Consider the following 14,595-nt stretch of genomic DNA (forward strand, 5'->3'; position numbering starts at 1 on the left):
TTACTATTCCTTTCAAATAGTGATCAGATGATAAAAGTCAACATGAGTTTCAAAATAGGGATCAGTCAATATTTACTAGGTAACATAACAAAAAAGCCTTCTTGTCTTTGCTCTGAAAAAGAGTTCTGGAAAAGCTCAGAAACAACTGGGTATGTGTAATAAAGAAATTGGTATTAGACAAAGAGAAGCCCAACAGGCAGTGCTGATCTTAGGAGATAAAAATAAGTGGCAGACGGCAAATTGATCAAAATATCGAGGGGAAAAATGTGTATCAGTGTTAGTAGCTACAGAAGGTAGAACAGTTTTACTTGGGTTCTAAATTCAACCAAAGAAATAAGTAGTACTCATATACCTTTTGGAACATGTGAAAGCAAATATTTAAAAAACTCCACAAAAACCTGCCCTAACTAGTAATTTAGCATTTTTAAAATTCTGAACTTTCCCCTCATTTAGGTTCAGGGCAGTTTTAATGACAAATCTAAAAATGTTTTAAAATTTAAATCTGAAGTGCAAAATAGACTGTGAAGGTCACAAATCAAACTGTAACCAGCACAACATGGGAGGGAGTTGCCAAAGAGAAAGGCCAAATCCTCAGCATTTAAACTACAAGGCCTTTTGACCTCTAGGTCCACAAGGAAGCAAAGAGAAAAGGCCCAGAAGAGCCAAATTTGGGCCTAGCACAGTTAGCTGTGCAGACACTCTACTGGCTTGGCTGTATCACTGCTACCATAAAAAAAAAAGTGTGTTTTTTTTTAATTTACTCATTTTAGAGAGAGAACAGGGAGAGGGGGGAGAGACAAAAACATATAAGTCCTGACCAGGGATGGAACAGGGAACCTTGGCTTATTGGGGCAATGCTCTAACTGCGGCCCCTTGAGTGTGGCTCTTCCACAAAATACCACGTGCGGGCGCACACGTACAGTGTGATTGAAACTTCGTGGCCACACTCAAGGGGCCAAAGAGCCGCATGTGGCTCGCGAGCCGCAGTTTGCCAACCACTGCTCTAACCAACTGCACTACCTGGCCAGGGCTCTTCACTATTACCATTTTAAAATCTCTTGAGCAGGCAAGGAGTAAGAGGCTTCCCTCAAGCAGCCATTTTGAGTCAAAAGCAGAAAAATCTAATCACGGTAATACACGTGTGAATTGTAAATCCTGGCTCAGATATGTTTGATTCCAGGTGTTTGCCATGAGTATTGGCTTCACCAAAGGAAAAATTGAATATTTCTGTACTAAACTCTTTCTGGGAGTAGTGGTGAAGCAAGTTGCATAGTAGGAAGAACCCAAGTCAAAAAACCAAGATTCAAATACCAATTCTTCTACTTTCCAGATGGTCAATTCTACCTCAGGTATAAAATGGAAATACCTATCTCTTCCAGACTGCAAGAGGACACAGGCTGGGATGAGGGCTCTCCCTGAGTGCACAAATTTTGTGCACTGGGCCTTTGGTTGTTTTTTAAAAATATATTTTGTTGATTTCTAACTCTCTAATTAGAAATATCGATGAGAAACATCGATTAGCCGCCTCCTGCACACCCCCTACTGGGGATGTGCCCTTGACCGGAATTGAACCCGGGACCCTTCAGTCCACAGGCCAATGCTCTATCCACTGAGCCAAACCAGTTAGGGCCGGGCCTCTAGGTTTTTAAAATAATGAAAAAGAAAATGTCAAGGTAATGCCATAGCATAAAGATAAACACTTTTATGTGAAACTTCTATTTTCTGTGTATAAATACGTATGGTTGTGCTAGGTTGAAATGTTAAATGTATTTCTTTTTTTTTTTTAATATATTTTATTGATTTTTTACAGAGAGGAAGGGAGAGAGATAGAGAGTCAGAAACATCGATGAGAGAGAAACATCAATCAGCTGCCTCCTGCACATCCCCCAGTGGGGATGTGCCCGCAACCCAGGTACATGCCCTTGACCAGAATCGAACCTGGGACCTTTCAGTCCACAGGCCGATGCTCTATCCACTGAGCCAAACCGGTTTCGGCGTTAAATGTATTTCTTACTTGATATCTTGGTCAGAAAGGTTTTAAGCCCTGGCCTGGTAGCTCAGTTGATTAAGCGTCATCCCAACAGGCCAAGGTTCAGGTCCCATCCCGGTCAGGGCACATACAAGACAAATGAATGCGTAAATAAGTGGAACAAACAAACTGATGTTCATTCTCTCTCTCTCTCTCTCTCTCTCTCTCTCTCTCTCTCTCTCTCTCTCTCTCTCATCTCTCTCTTTCAAAACCAACAAAAAAATAAAAGGTTTCAAAACTTTGTACTAAGAAAGTTTTCAAACACAGAGAATATGAATCCCTATATATGTATCATCTAGCATCAACAATTTCTGAATGTCATTTTTTTTCCTGAATGCTATTTTTAATTGAAGAACCTTTACTGAACGGAAGTGAAAACTATAAATGTTGATAACAGAGAAAATATCAAGTTTCCTTAATTTCTTTTTCTTTTCTTTTTTTTTTAATATATTTTATTGATTTTTTACAGAGAGGAAGGGAGAGAGATAGAGAGTTAGAAACATCGATGAGAGAGAAACATCGATCAGCTGCTTCCTGCACACCTCCTACTGGGGATATGCCTGCAACCAAGGTACATGCCCTTGACCGGAATCGAACCTGGGACCTTTCAGTCCGCAGACCAACGCTCTATCCACTGAGCCAAACCGGTTTTGGCAAGTTTCCTTAATTTCTTATGTTGGAATAAAAAAACTAAAAGTAACAGTTAGATAAAATTTTTTATATTTTCCTCAAAGACTTTTCTTAAATAAAGGACAAGGTTAAAACTTGTATTCCTTTAATATTTAATATTCAATCATAGTATTCAATGATCTCACAAATGGCAAAATGGAAGATATAAATTTCCATTTTTGTGAGTTAATCTCTAAATTATATGATTAAAAAAAAATTTTTTTTAATATACTTTATTGATTTTCTACAGAGAGGAAGGGAGAGGGATAGAGAGTCAGAAACATCGATGAGAGAGAAACATCAATCAGCTGCCTCCTGCACGCCCCCAACTGGGGATGTGCCCGCAACCAAGGTACATGCCCTTAACCAGAATCAAACCTGGGACCCTTCAGTCCTCAGGCTGGTGCTCTATCCACTGAGCCAAACTGGTCAGCGCTAAATATCTGTTCTTATAATTAAGACCAAGTTCTGTAGTTTCATTTCATAAATATAAAAGTTCAAGTGAATTGACAATACTCAATAAATATTAGACTGATGGATACAAGCAACATGATCAAACATTAATTTCTTTTTAATTTTCAAAAAATAAATATAATGATAATTTTAAACCATTCAATTACGAAACAAGTAAATTTTTCTAACCCCATATAGTCACTTCTTAGAAAGCATTTTAAAAATTAAAAAATACCTACTTGAAAGTATATAAAAATCAGTCTAGTTCATATTTATATACACCACTAAAGTCACTTCACCATCCCACTGCTAATATTATCCAATCAAAAAGAGAAATGGAGACATAAACAGATGGAAGAACATACCGTGTACATGGATTGGTAGAATCAACATCATTAAAATGTCCATACTACCCAAAGCAATCTATAAATTCAACGCACATCCCATCAAAATACCAACGGCATACTTCACAGATCTAGAACGAACTCTCCAAAAATTCACCTGGAATAAAAAAAGACCCTGAATAGCTGCAGCAATCCTGAGAAAGAACAAAGTAGGTGGGATCTCAATACCAGATATCAAGATGTATTACAAAGCCACTGTTCTCAAAACTGCCTGGTACTGGCACAAGAACAGGCATATAGATCAATGGAATAGAACAGAGAGCCCAGAAATCGGCCGGAACCAATATGCTCAATTAATATTTAACAAAGGAGGCAAGAACATACAATGGAGCCAAGGCAGTCTCTTCAATAAATGGTGTTGGGAAAATTGGACAGATATATGCAAGAAAATGAAACTAGACCACCAACTTACACCATACACAAAAATAAACTCAAAATGGATAAAGGACTTAAATGTACGACAGGAAACCATAAAAATTCTAGAAGAATCCAAAGGCCACAAAATCTCAGACATATGCCGAAGCAATTTCTTCACTGATACAGCTCCTAGGGCACTTGAAACTAAAGAGAAAATGAACAAATGGGACTACATCAAAATAAAAAGCTTCTGCACAGCAAAAGAAACCATCAACAAAACAACGAGAAAACCCACTGCGTAGGAAAACATATTTGCCAATGTCATATCTGATAAGGGCCTACTCTCCAAAATTTATAGGGAACTCATACAACTTAACAAAAGGAAGATAAACAATCCAATCAAAAGCTGGGCAAAGGACCTAAATAGACACCTTTCAAAAGAGGACATTCAGAAAGCCAAGAGACATATGAAAACATGCTCAAAGTCACTAATCATCCTAGAGATGCAAATCAAAACAACAATGAGGTACCATCTCACACCTGTCAGACTGGCTATCATCAACAAATCAACAAACGACAAGTGCTGGAGAGGATGTGGAGAAAAAGGAACACTTGTGCACTGCTGGTGGGAATGCAGACTGGTGCAGCCACTATGGAAGACAGCATGGAGTTTCCTCAAAAAACTGAAAATGGAACTCCCATTTGACCCTGTGATCCCACTTCTAGGAATATATCCCAAGAAACCAGAAACACCAATCAGCACAATTCACCATAGCTAAGATCTGGAAACAGCCTAAGTGCCCATCAGTAGATGAATGGATTAGAACACTGTGGTACATCTACATGATGGAATACTATGCTGCTGTAAAAAAGAAGGAACTCTTAGCATTTGCAACAGCATGGATGGAACTGGAGAGCATTATGCTAAGTGAAATAAGCCAGTCAATGAAGGAAAAATACCACATGATCTCACTCATTCATGGATAATAGAGACCATTATAAACTTTTGAACAATAATAGATACAGAGGCAGAGCTGCCTCAAACAGATTGTCAAACTGCAGCGGGAAGGCCGGGGAGGGTTGGGAGGCAGGAGGGAGCGGGGTAAGAGATCAACCGAAGGACTTGTATGCATGCATATAAGCATAACCAATGGACATAAGACACTGGGGGGTAGGGGAGGCCAGGGGACTGTCAAGGGTGGGGGGGGAAAAAGGACACATATGTAATACCCATTGTAATACTTTAAGCAATAAATAAATAAATAAATAAATAAAAAGAAAAAAAAGAAATGGGTTTTGTAAATCAGACATACCACAATTAATTTTTGTTTGTTAAACCAATTTTTTAAAATTACATATAATAGCAAATCCTATTAACTTCACAATGCTATTTTTTAAAGTGAACATTTTTCCTACCCTAATCTGTACCTTGAAGAACTTGAACTTTTTAAAATTTATTATGAAAATTTTAAAACATACACAAAAGTACAGAGATTATAATGAGCTCCCATATACCATGATCTAGCTTCAGCAAATTTTGAATATCATTTTTTTTCCTGAATGTCATTTTTATTTAACAACCTTTTTTCTTTTAAAGTAATACTAAAAAATATTTACATTTAAGTATAACTCACAAATTGTCCATTACAGTGTTCTGGCCAATGATTAACTTGATGGGGAAAAAATGCTTTTAGAAGTATTTTAATATATAATACAAATCAACATTACTGAAAAAATTTATAATTTCAAAGCTCACATAATCCTACCAATTTTCCAATTAAACAATGAAGATGAAGAAAATGTAACACAAAATTAAGAAATACAGAAATTCTTTTTGATGTTAATCCTCACCCAAGGATACTTTTTCCATTGATTTTTAGAGAAAGTAGAAGGGAGGGAGGGAGGAGGAGAGAGAGGAAGAAGAAAAAGAGAAATACTGATGTGAGAGAGACACATCAATTGGTTGCCTCCCTGACCTGCCCTAACGAGGGGTCGGATCGGATTGAACCTGCAACCCAGGTATGTGCCCTTGACCACGAATCAAACCTGAGACCCTTCAGTCTGCGGGCCAACACTCTAACCACTGAGCATACCGGCCAGGGTTAGAAATTTATTTTAAGACAACCAAAACATATTTCATTTTTTTATGAAAACATATTTAAAACATTAAAACTCTTACCTGCTTCTGTAACATAAAACATACTGAAACCATACATTTTGTCAGCAAATGAAGCCTTCAAGTTACTTCTCTAGTGTACCTGGGGTTTTCAGGCTGTCAAAGACATGTACTTCCCTTATACCAAGCATGTCAAACTCACGGCCCACAGGCCACATGCGACCCAGCCAATATAACAGTATGTAAAAAATGTTTTAATAAAAATTTCATAACTTAATTTTTACAACATCCTGGTACACATAATTATTAATAACGAACTATAACGTTTGCTAATGACTGATTACTATAATTGTGTTGCATTCATTTCCCTTACACGCTTTATGCGCAGGCGCACCACTTCTCTCCACTAATACTAGCAGAGAATATTTTAGCAGCCTATTGCCACGTCACAAGTCTTGGACTGACTTATTTGGTGTGCGCAACAGGAAATATTTCACCTTTGGAGAACAAGAAAAACTTAAACCTTGTTTATTTGGCCCGTGTTAGCCTCTGAATTTAACATGTTTGCCTTACACACAAGAATACCAATATGTTAATTAGAACTGTCTCAACAATTAAATTTCAGCTATCAATTCAAAGACAATTCACAGGCCATTCTACAAATCTTACAGGTCCAACTGTTCTTCTAAAGTTTACCAAAGTGAGGCAAACAGGTGAGAGTCATGCAATGTATTTATATAAACACTAGAGGCCCGGTGCACAAAATTCATGCACGGGTAAGGTCCCTATGCCTGGCTGGTGATCAGGGCCAATCTGCAGGGCGACCAGCGGGGCGAAGGGGGCGGGGGGAGGGACACCCCCCAACGGCTCTGCCCCCCGCCACCGCTGGTCAGGGCCTGTGGGCTGGGGGCAGCTCCTGCATTGAGTGTCTGCCCCCTGGTGGTCAGTGCACATCATAGCGATCGATCATTCCGCTGTGCAGTTGATTTGCATATTAGGCTTTTATTATATAGGGTTACCAAATATGCAGAAATATATGTATACATAGGCTATGTTTGAATTAAAATTATGGCTGTTAATAAAGTTTGCTCCTGCTTGTGACTCTCCTAAGCCTCCCTGAACAAACTCCTCTTAAATTCCACTGTTACTTGAACCTCATATGGCATGCCTGGGCAAATTTGATGACTTGGATTTTGTTTTAGAAGCCAGGCTTACTGCCAAGTCTGCTGTGTCTACTCCCCTGACCCACCAGGACAGCTTTAGACAACACCTCCCTTATTTATGTTACTGCTGTGAGCAAACTACCGCTTACTATCAAATGAGGCTCCACTTACTCGGGTTTCCTCTTTCTCTTAAGAGTAATGCAATTGACTTCACTGCATTATGGCTTCCTCAATACCGCCTCTTATTTAAAATAAAACATCACCCGCCCTAGCCAGTTTGGCTCAGTGGACAGAGCGTGGCCTGCGGACTGAAGGGTCCCGTGTTTGATTCCTGTCAAGGGCATGTACCTTGTTTGCAAGCTCCAGGGCGAGTGCAGGAGGCAACCAATCGATGTTTCTCTCACATCAGTCTTTCTCTCTCTCTAAAAATTAATGGGAAAAAATACCCTCGGGTGAGGATTAAAAAAAAATGATGTTGAAAAACAAACAGATAAATAATAATAAGATAATTTTTAAAAATAAAACATCACCATATTGAATGATCAACTCCTCAATAGTAAGAAGGAAAATAAAGGACACATTCAACTCATTATATGCTCTTAAAAGATTTCCATTTTATATAGCAGTATTTCATTGCTTTCTCTCAAGAAAAACAAATTCCACATTTTCTTAACAAAAATGTCTTTCTGATCACACTTCATTGAAAAAATTAACATAAGCCCTAACTGGTCTGGCTCAGTGGATAGAGCATCGTCCTGCGGACTGAAGGGTCCCGGGTTTGATTCCCGTTAAGGGTACATGCCCGGATTGCAGGCTTAATCCCCAGGAGGGAGTATGCAGGAGGCAACCAATCATTGATGTTTCTCTCTCTCTCTCTCCCTTCCTCTCTGAAATCAATGAAAAAAATTTAAAAAACAAAAATTCTCGCCCTAGCTGGTTTGGCTCACTGGATAGAGCGTCGGACTGCGGACTAAAGGGTCCCAGGTTCAATTCCGGTCAAGGGCATGAACGTTGGTTGCGGGCACATCCCCAGTAGGGGGTGTGCAGGAGGCAGCTGATCGACGCTTCTCTCTCATCGATGTTTCTAACTCTCTATCCCTCTCCCTTCCTCTCTGTAAAAAATCAATAAAATATATTTAAAAAATAAAAATTCTTTTAAATTCAATAGTGAAAGTTTATCATTGACTCAATCACCTAATACATATTCTCTCTGCATTCAAGTCTAAAGAAAAAGCTGACCTATAGTATGAAAGTACGGCTCAGCAGTAACCAAATTCTCCTGCACAGTACCTAATGCACTGTATAAACACACTATTAACTTCTATAGGAAACCATACAAGCAACTTCCTTTTTTCATACTGATTTAAATATCCAATTATACTTAGTATGGTTTGCAAATCAACCATCTTTACACCATACTGAGTCAGTAATGAAGTTATGAAAACATAAGTAGAAAAACATGATTAAAAGTGAATGACCATCAATTCTTATATTTATACTAAGATATGAGAAAGGAGGCAAAATTGAAAATAACAGAATTAAGAAATAAAAATAAAAATGTCTATGATACACATTCCAACTTATCTAAGTAAGATTTAAATGACTGTCTCTCCAATATGTTTTCGTTTAGTATAGGGAAAAACGTCGAGGAAAGAGGAGGAGGTTAAAAATAACCTATCACCAGTTTTTTGTATGTATGTTTTTTAAAGAAATGTTAACTACCACCACTTAATGAGCACCACTAGACCAAAGACTGTGCCAAGAGCTTTAAATAGTACATTACCCCATTTAACACAAGATAAAGCAAAACTGTTGAGTAAATAATATCAATAAAAACTGAAAAGTGAGAAAATAAATTTATCTAAGACAGTAGATTATAAAGAACACATGAATTAGATTTCCAAGCACTAAATGAAGTAAAACACTGCAGATTAAAGATCAGACAATGATCTAGGAATAACTCAACTTTGCATATGAAAAAGATGGATTGTTAAAGTGCTATATGACAAAAGTACACATATCAAAAATACATACTGTATCTAAGATATTTCTCCCCCTTTAAAAAGTGGCAGTAGATAGATACTACACACAATATACTAGAAAGTCAATATTTAATAATGAACAAACCCTGAGAAGAAAACTTTAAATTTGAAAAGTAAAGATTTATATAACATCAAATTAACTTAGAGATATACAATCAGTATACTAATGAAGAGCATCAGAAGATACCCTTTATAATGGCAAATAATGTTGATAAACTACATCAAACACTTGCCAATTTTAAATTCTCTATTATTGAGGTATACCTTCATTGTGAAGCTAGGTGTCTAGTAAAAGAAAGTTTAAACAAAATAGCTTGATTCATTTTTTATATATATATTTCTTTATTGATTTCAGAGAGGAAGGGAGAGAGAAAGAGAGCTAGAGACATCAATGATGAGAGAGAATCATTGATTGGTTGCCTCCTGCACGCCCCCTACTGGGGATGGAGCCTGCAACCCAGGCATGTGCCCTTGACTGGAATCGAACCTGGGACCCTTCAGTCTGCAGGCTGATGCTCTATCCACGGAGCCATACCCTGCTAGGGTATTTTTAACTGTAAAAATCAAAGCTAGGCGCGGCAGGCATAGCTTAGTGGATGAGTGTCAAACCATGAACCAGGAGGTCATGGTTTGATTCCTGGTCAGGGCACATACTGGGCTTGTAGGCTCATTCCCCAGTGTGGGGCGTGCAAGAGGCAGCCAATCAATGATTCTCTCTCATCATTGATGTTTCTATCTCTCTCTCTCTCTCTCCCTCTCCCTTTCCTTTCCTCTCTGAATAAAAAATATCTCAAAATTTTTTTACAAAATATCAAAGCCAGCACTGTCTTCATAGTATAAAACAAATAAAAAGCTAAAGACTCTAAGGTCGTAAATTTTCTTTAATGGAAAAAATCTCAAAACATCTCAGTAAGCAAAAATCTTTAAAAGTCGGTCACAAAAGTATCTGACATTATCAAGTATCAAACCATCTAATTTGTACTTTAACAAGTACATTCTTAAGATATTACTTAGGACATTCATTAAATTCAGCCCTTATGACTTGTTTCAGTCTCCAACCTCTACCCCCCTCCCCAAATATTTTTCAAAAATCTCCTAAATGGCAATTAGATGTGATACAAGTAATCTCAAATCTTTAGAAATGGAAAACCTGCAGCCCAAAATTACCAAGATCTGCTGCCTTATGGATCTGACCAATAAAAACCAAAGAACTGAAACAAGTCTCATCAACATCCTCTACCACACGAAAAAGTGAGCACTGACTCAAAAGTTAAGTATTTATTAATTAAGTCAACAAATATTGTGTGTCTACTGTGTTCAAAGCACTATACTAGGCACTGATAATACAAGTACCAACAAGATATAGACAATACCTGTGCCCTCATGGAACTTCCATTCTAGTGAGGAAGAGAATCCAAAAAAAAGTAAAAACACTGATATAACCCAATACTGATCTGAATTCTACCAAGCAATTTTATTCTCATGGCCCATTTTACTGCATATTATGATCTTAAAACCATGTCAGTCAATCCGCTTAGTTTCTTCAAACTACACTCGTAATTATGCTTATTAAAATGAAAACTAATTTTGTGACTCATTAATTTTGAAACCTTAGCTCTGAATATGAGAATTTAAAAATTAGCTGCCAGGTATTCATAGCAGCACTATTCAAATCAATGGGTGAATGTATAAACAAATTGGGGAATATATACAATAGAATGTTATTCAGCCATAGAAAGGAATGCAATACAACATGGTTGAACCACAAAAACATTATAAGTGAAAGAAGCCAGACAAAAAAAGTCACATATGTATGATTCCATTTATATGAAATATCCAGAAGAGGTAAATCCATACAGACAGATCCCAGATTAGGGACTGGGTTACCAGGAACTGGGAGAGGGTCAGGGAGAATGAGGAACAACTATTTAATGGGTTCAGGGTTTCCTTTTTGGGGTGATGAAAATATTTTGGAACTAGCCTGGCGGGTGTGACTCAGTGGTTGAGCATCACCAGGAGATAATGGTTCAATCCCTGGTCAAGGCACATGCCTAGATTGCCAGCTGGATCCCCAGTAGGGGTGTGCAGGAGGCAGCCACTGATGATTCTCTCTCATCATTGATGTTTCTATCTCTATCTCCCTCTCCCTTCTTCTCTCGGAAATACACACACACACACACACACATATATGAACTAGAGGTAGTAATTGCACAACATTGTGAATGATGTATTGCCACTGAATCATTAACTTTAAAATGGTTTATGTCATGTGCATTTTTGCCTTAATTAAAAAGAGTTTTAAAAAGTAGCAACTAGATTATTTTAAAGTGAACTTTTTTTGTCACAAATAAAATTGCTCAAATTTAACTTTAGAAATTTTAGTTATAAATCAAGTTTCAAACCTTAATTCCTTCTAAGACCCCTATTAATATCAAAATGATCATGTAGGCTTTTTTTGGCAAAAATAAATAAATAAAAATCATTTTTCGGTCCTGGCCAGTGTGGCTCAGTTTTTTGGGCATCGTCCCATGCACCAAAAGGCTGTCAGTCCAATTCCTGGTCAGGGCACATGCCCAGGTTTCAGGCTCGATCTCCAGTAGAGCACCTGCAGGAGACGAGGTACCCCATCAATGTTTCGATCTCACACTGATGTTTCTCTCTCTCTCCCTCCCTCCCTCTACAATTCAATTTTTAAAAATCTTTTTAAAATCATTTCTTAAAAAGCTGTTTTGCCTGGCCGGCATGGCTCAGTAGTTGAGCATCACCTATGAACGAGGAAGTCATGGTTCAATTCCCTGTCAGGCACATGCCCGGGTTGTGGACTCAATCCCCAGTGTGGGGTGTGCAGGAGGCAGGCAATCAATGATTCTCTCTCATCAATGATGTTTTTCTCTCTCTCCCTCTCTCTTCCTCTCTGAAATCAATAAAAAATGTATTTTCTAAAAAAGCTGTTTTGATGGGTTTTGAATGTTATGCAGTATTTTGGATGTATATAAAATTCCTATTTACATGGTGATACTCCTTTATTACTCATATGTTTCATTAATATTTATTTATTTATTTATTTGGGGGGGTGCTGAGTAGAAAAGACCTTAGAAATAGACCCTGAGCTGATCAATCCTGATAACTGCAGATAAACTCAGCTTTGTGACTTGTCTATATCCCAATACCCCAGCTGACTCTGGGCTGCCTGCCTTTGTTTGCTGTTTAACCTAGACCCCAACCTGGTTAACATCTTTACTGATCATATACTTGGTATAGAAATATTTGGCATATGATGTGCTCTAATGAAGTTTGTGCCCATTAAGTTTGCTGACATCACCAACTGTTTACCTTCTTTTCAATGAAAATACTCAAGGTAGTTTGAGTATTTTAGGTACAACTCAATGCCGCCATCACCAGAAAGACAACTCTCTCCCTTTCTACCTCTGTTATACCAGAACCACCAATCGGTCTGCCTGTGGCTCAGCAGCAGAGTGATTTGGGTATGTGCCCCCTCAGCCCCATTTCCCACGCCGGGCGTCGGTCCTTTCTGCGCCTATCACCACACTACAGAGTCTCTAACAGCACCTTCCACACAATCGGTGCTCAAGTGATGTCAGTGGCATTGAAATTAACTATTGTAAATTATTTATTATGTTGAAAAGACATCTAACGGGTAGAGACTAAAAGGACTAAAAAAAAAAAATACAGCCCAATGAATCCTTAAGACTCACATTCAAATATGTTTTTTCAATGCAACTCTACAGAACGCTGTTGAGCATCAATATCAACGTGAGGTAATTCACCTAATACCCGTAAAGAATAAAGAGGGATTAGTCTTAATCCACCTCCCCTTTAAAGTTCGCCTTACGTATGTAATAGGGAAAGCGAACTTAATGAACCACCGTATTTAAAACCAGGTCACCGGAGAGCTCTAGGTCCCCAGCCATCCTGTTTCTATTTCCTGACGGGTCTGACCTCCATGCATTATTGTGCCCAGCCTTCCCAGCTCACCATCTCCTTTAAACCATCTTCTGGGGTGAACTTTTTCTTAAAATAAAATTGACTTCCAGAACTTTCAACGGTTATGAACAAAGCACCCCACTTTCTCCTGATCTTCCGAAACACTTTGCTTAAGAAAACAAAACAAAACACACACCTACTTTTCACAAAGTCCCGTTATAAGTTACACCTCGAAGTAAAAGTGGACCATACACTTGCACAAGTGGAACTTAACACGAGAGCATTCCTCTCCCAGCAAAAGCAGGCTTCACGACGTGTGCACGCATTTTAGAGAGCGCCTAACGCTTCAAGAATGCGCATCTTTCAAATAGAGATGTGTAAAGACTCGGAAGAGATGAAAAACCAAGTGCGCTTACACTTCACAGGGGCCACATTCTCTCCGCACCACGCGACGCCAGAAGCCCCTTGGGCAGGGGCCCCGACCCTCGGCCTCCGAACCCCCCAGGAGTCCGACTGGCCCCGGGCGTCCCGCAGTCGACTTCCCCGCTCGCTCGTTCGCTACGAGCCAAGCCCGCGCCACTTCCACGTCGCTGCGACCCGCACGCCTCCTCGGCGATTTAAATCCGCTCTTCACTCACCACACGCACGCAGACACGGTGTCACCAGACACCGGACGAGCAAAGGACCAGGGAGAGGGTGAGCTCGTGCGCGCAAGAAGAGGAACGGACGCTCCTCCGTCCCGCCCGGCCCGGCACCCACCTGCAGGCCGCGAGCCCGGAGGCGGCGGCGCCGGCGCCCCTTCCTCGCCAAAGACGAGTTTGAAGTCGAGCTCGTCGTGGGCGCCACAGTTTGCAGTAGTCATCGGCGTGGCCCAGGGTGCTGTGGCTCCTCAGGCGGCGGCAGCGACGGGGGCAGCTACAGCGGCGACAGCTCCTCAGCGCCGCTTCATGCCGGGTCGCGCCAGCCAGAAGGTAGCGGCTCCGCGACAAACTTTCCGGGCGGGGACCGCGACGCCGAGCGTTCCGTTCCGAACTTTAGAGCTGGCTGCGCGCCGAACTGCAGGAGGTGCCGCCACTGCCAGCCTAAGCCGCCACAGTCGCAGTAGCCGACATTCCCCGCCCTGCAACAGCCGCCGCCGCCGCCGGCGCGCTCCCGCGCCGAGCCGCGCGCCCGACCCCGCCCCCTACCGCGCACTCGTCTGACCGGGCCGCCTATAGGCCACTGGCGCCTCGGGCTAACCCGACGGCCCCGCCCTTTCACCCGCCTACTGCGTGACCTCGTCTCCCGGAGAAGGAAGTCACGTGACTACGGAGCGCTGAGTAGCCCCGCTACTTCTTGGGAGTTGTAGTTTGGCCTCTGTTCCCGTCCCAACTTCTGAGCCAGGCCCGCGCACCGGGTGTGAAGTCAATAGTCCTCT

General features: G+C 40.3%; 1 protein-coding gene across 6 annotated transcripts in view; it reads right to left on the minus strand.

The window, feature by feature from the left end:
- NFATC3 (nuclear factor of activated T cells 3) overlaps positions 1-14,369 on the minus strand; it is a 100,230-nt gene extending 85,861 nt beyond the window's left edge. For 2 of the 6 annotated variants that reach the window (XM_059667668.1, XM_059667667.1), the window contains exon 1: positions 13,938-14,367. In XM_059667668.1, coding sequence (XP_059523651.1) covers positions 13,938-14,040 — 103 coding nt within the window. In that variant the 5' untranslated portion in view covers positions 14,041-14,367. Of the gene's footprint in view, positions 1-13,937 lie in introns of all 6 variants that reach the window. The other 4 variants (XR_009448895.1, XM_059667666.1, XM_059667665.1 and 1 more) reach the window with 4 other exon arrangements.
- Between the last annotated feature and the right edge of the window lie 226 nt (positions 14,370-14,595).

This window comes from Myotis daubentonii, chromosome 15, assembly GCF_963259705.1.
Source record: "Myotis daubentonii chromosome 15, mMyoDau2.1, whole genome shotgun sequence".
Lineage (NCBI taxonomy): Eukaryota > Metazoa > Chordata > Mammalia > Chiroptera > Vespertilionidae > Myotis > Myotis daubentonii.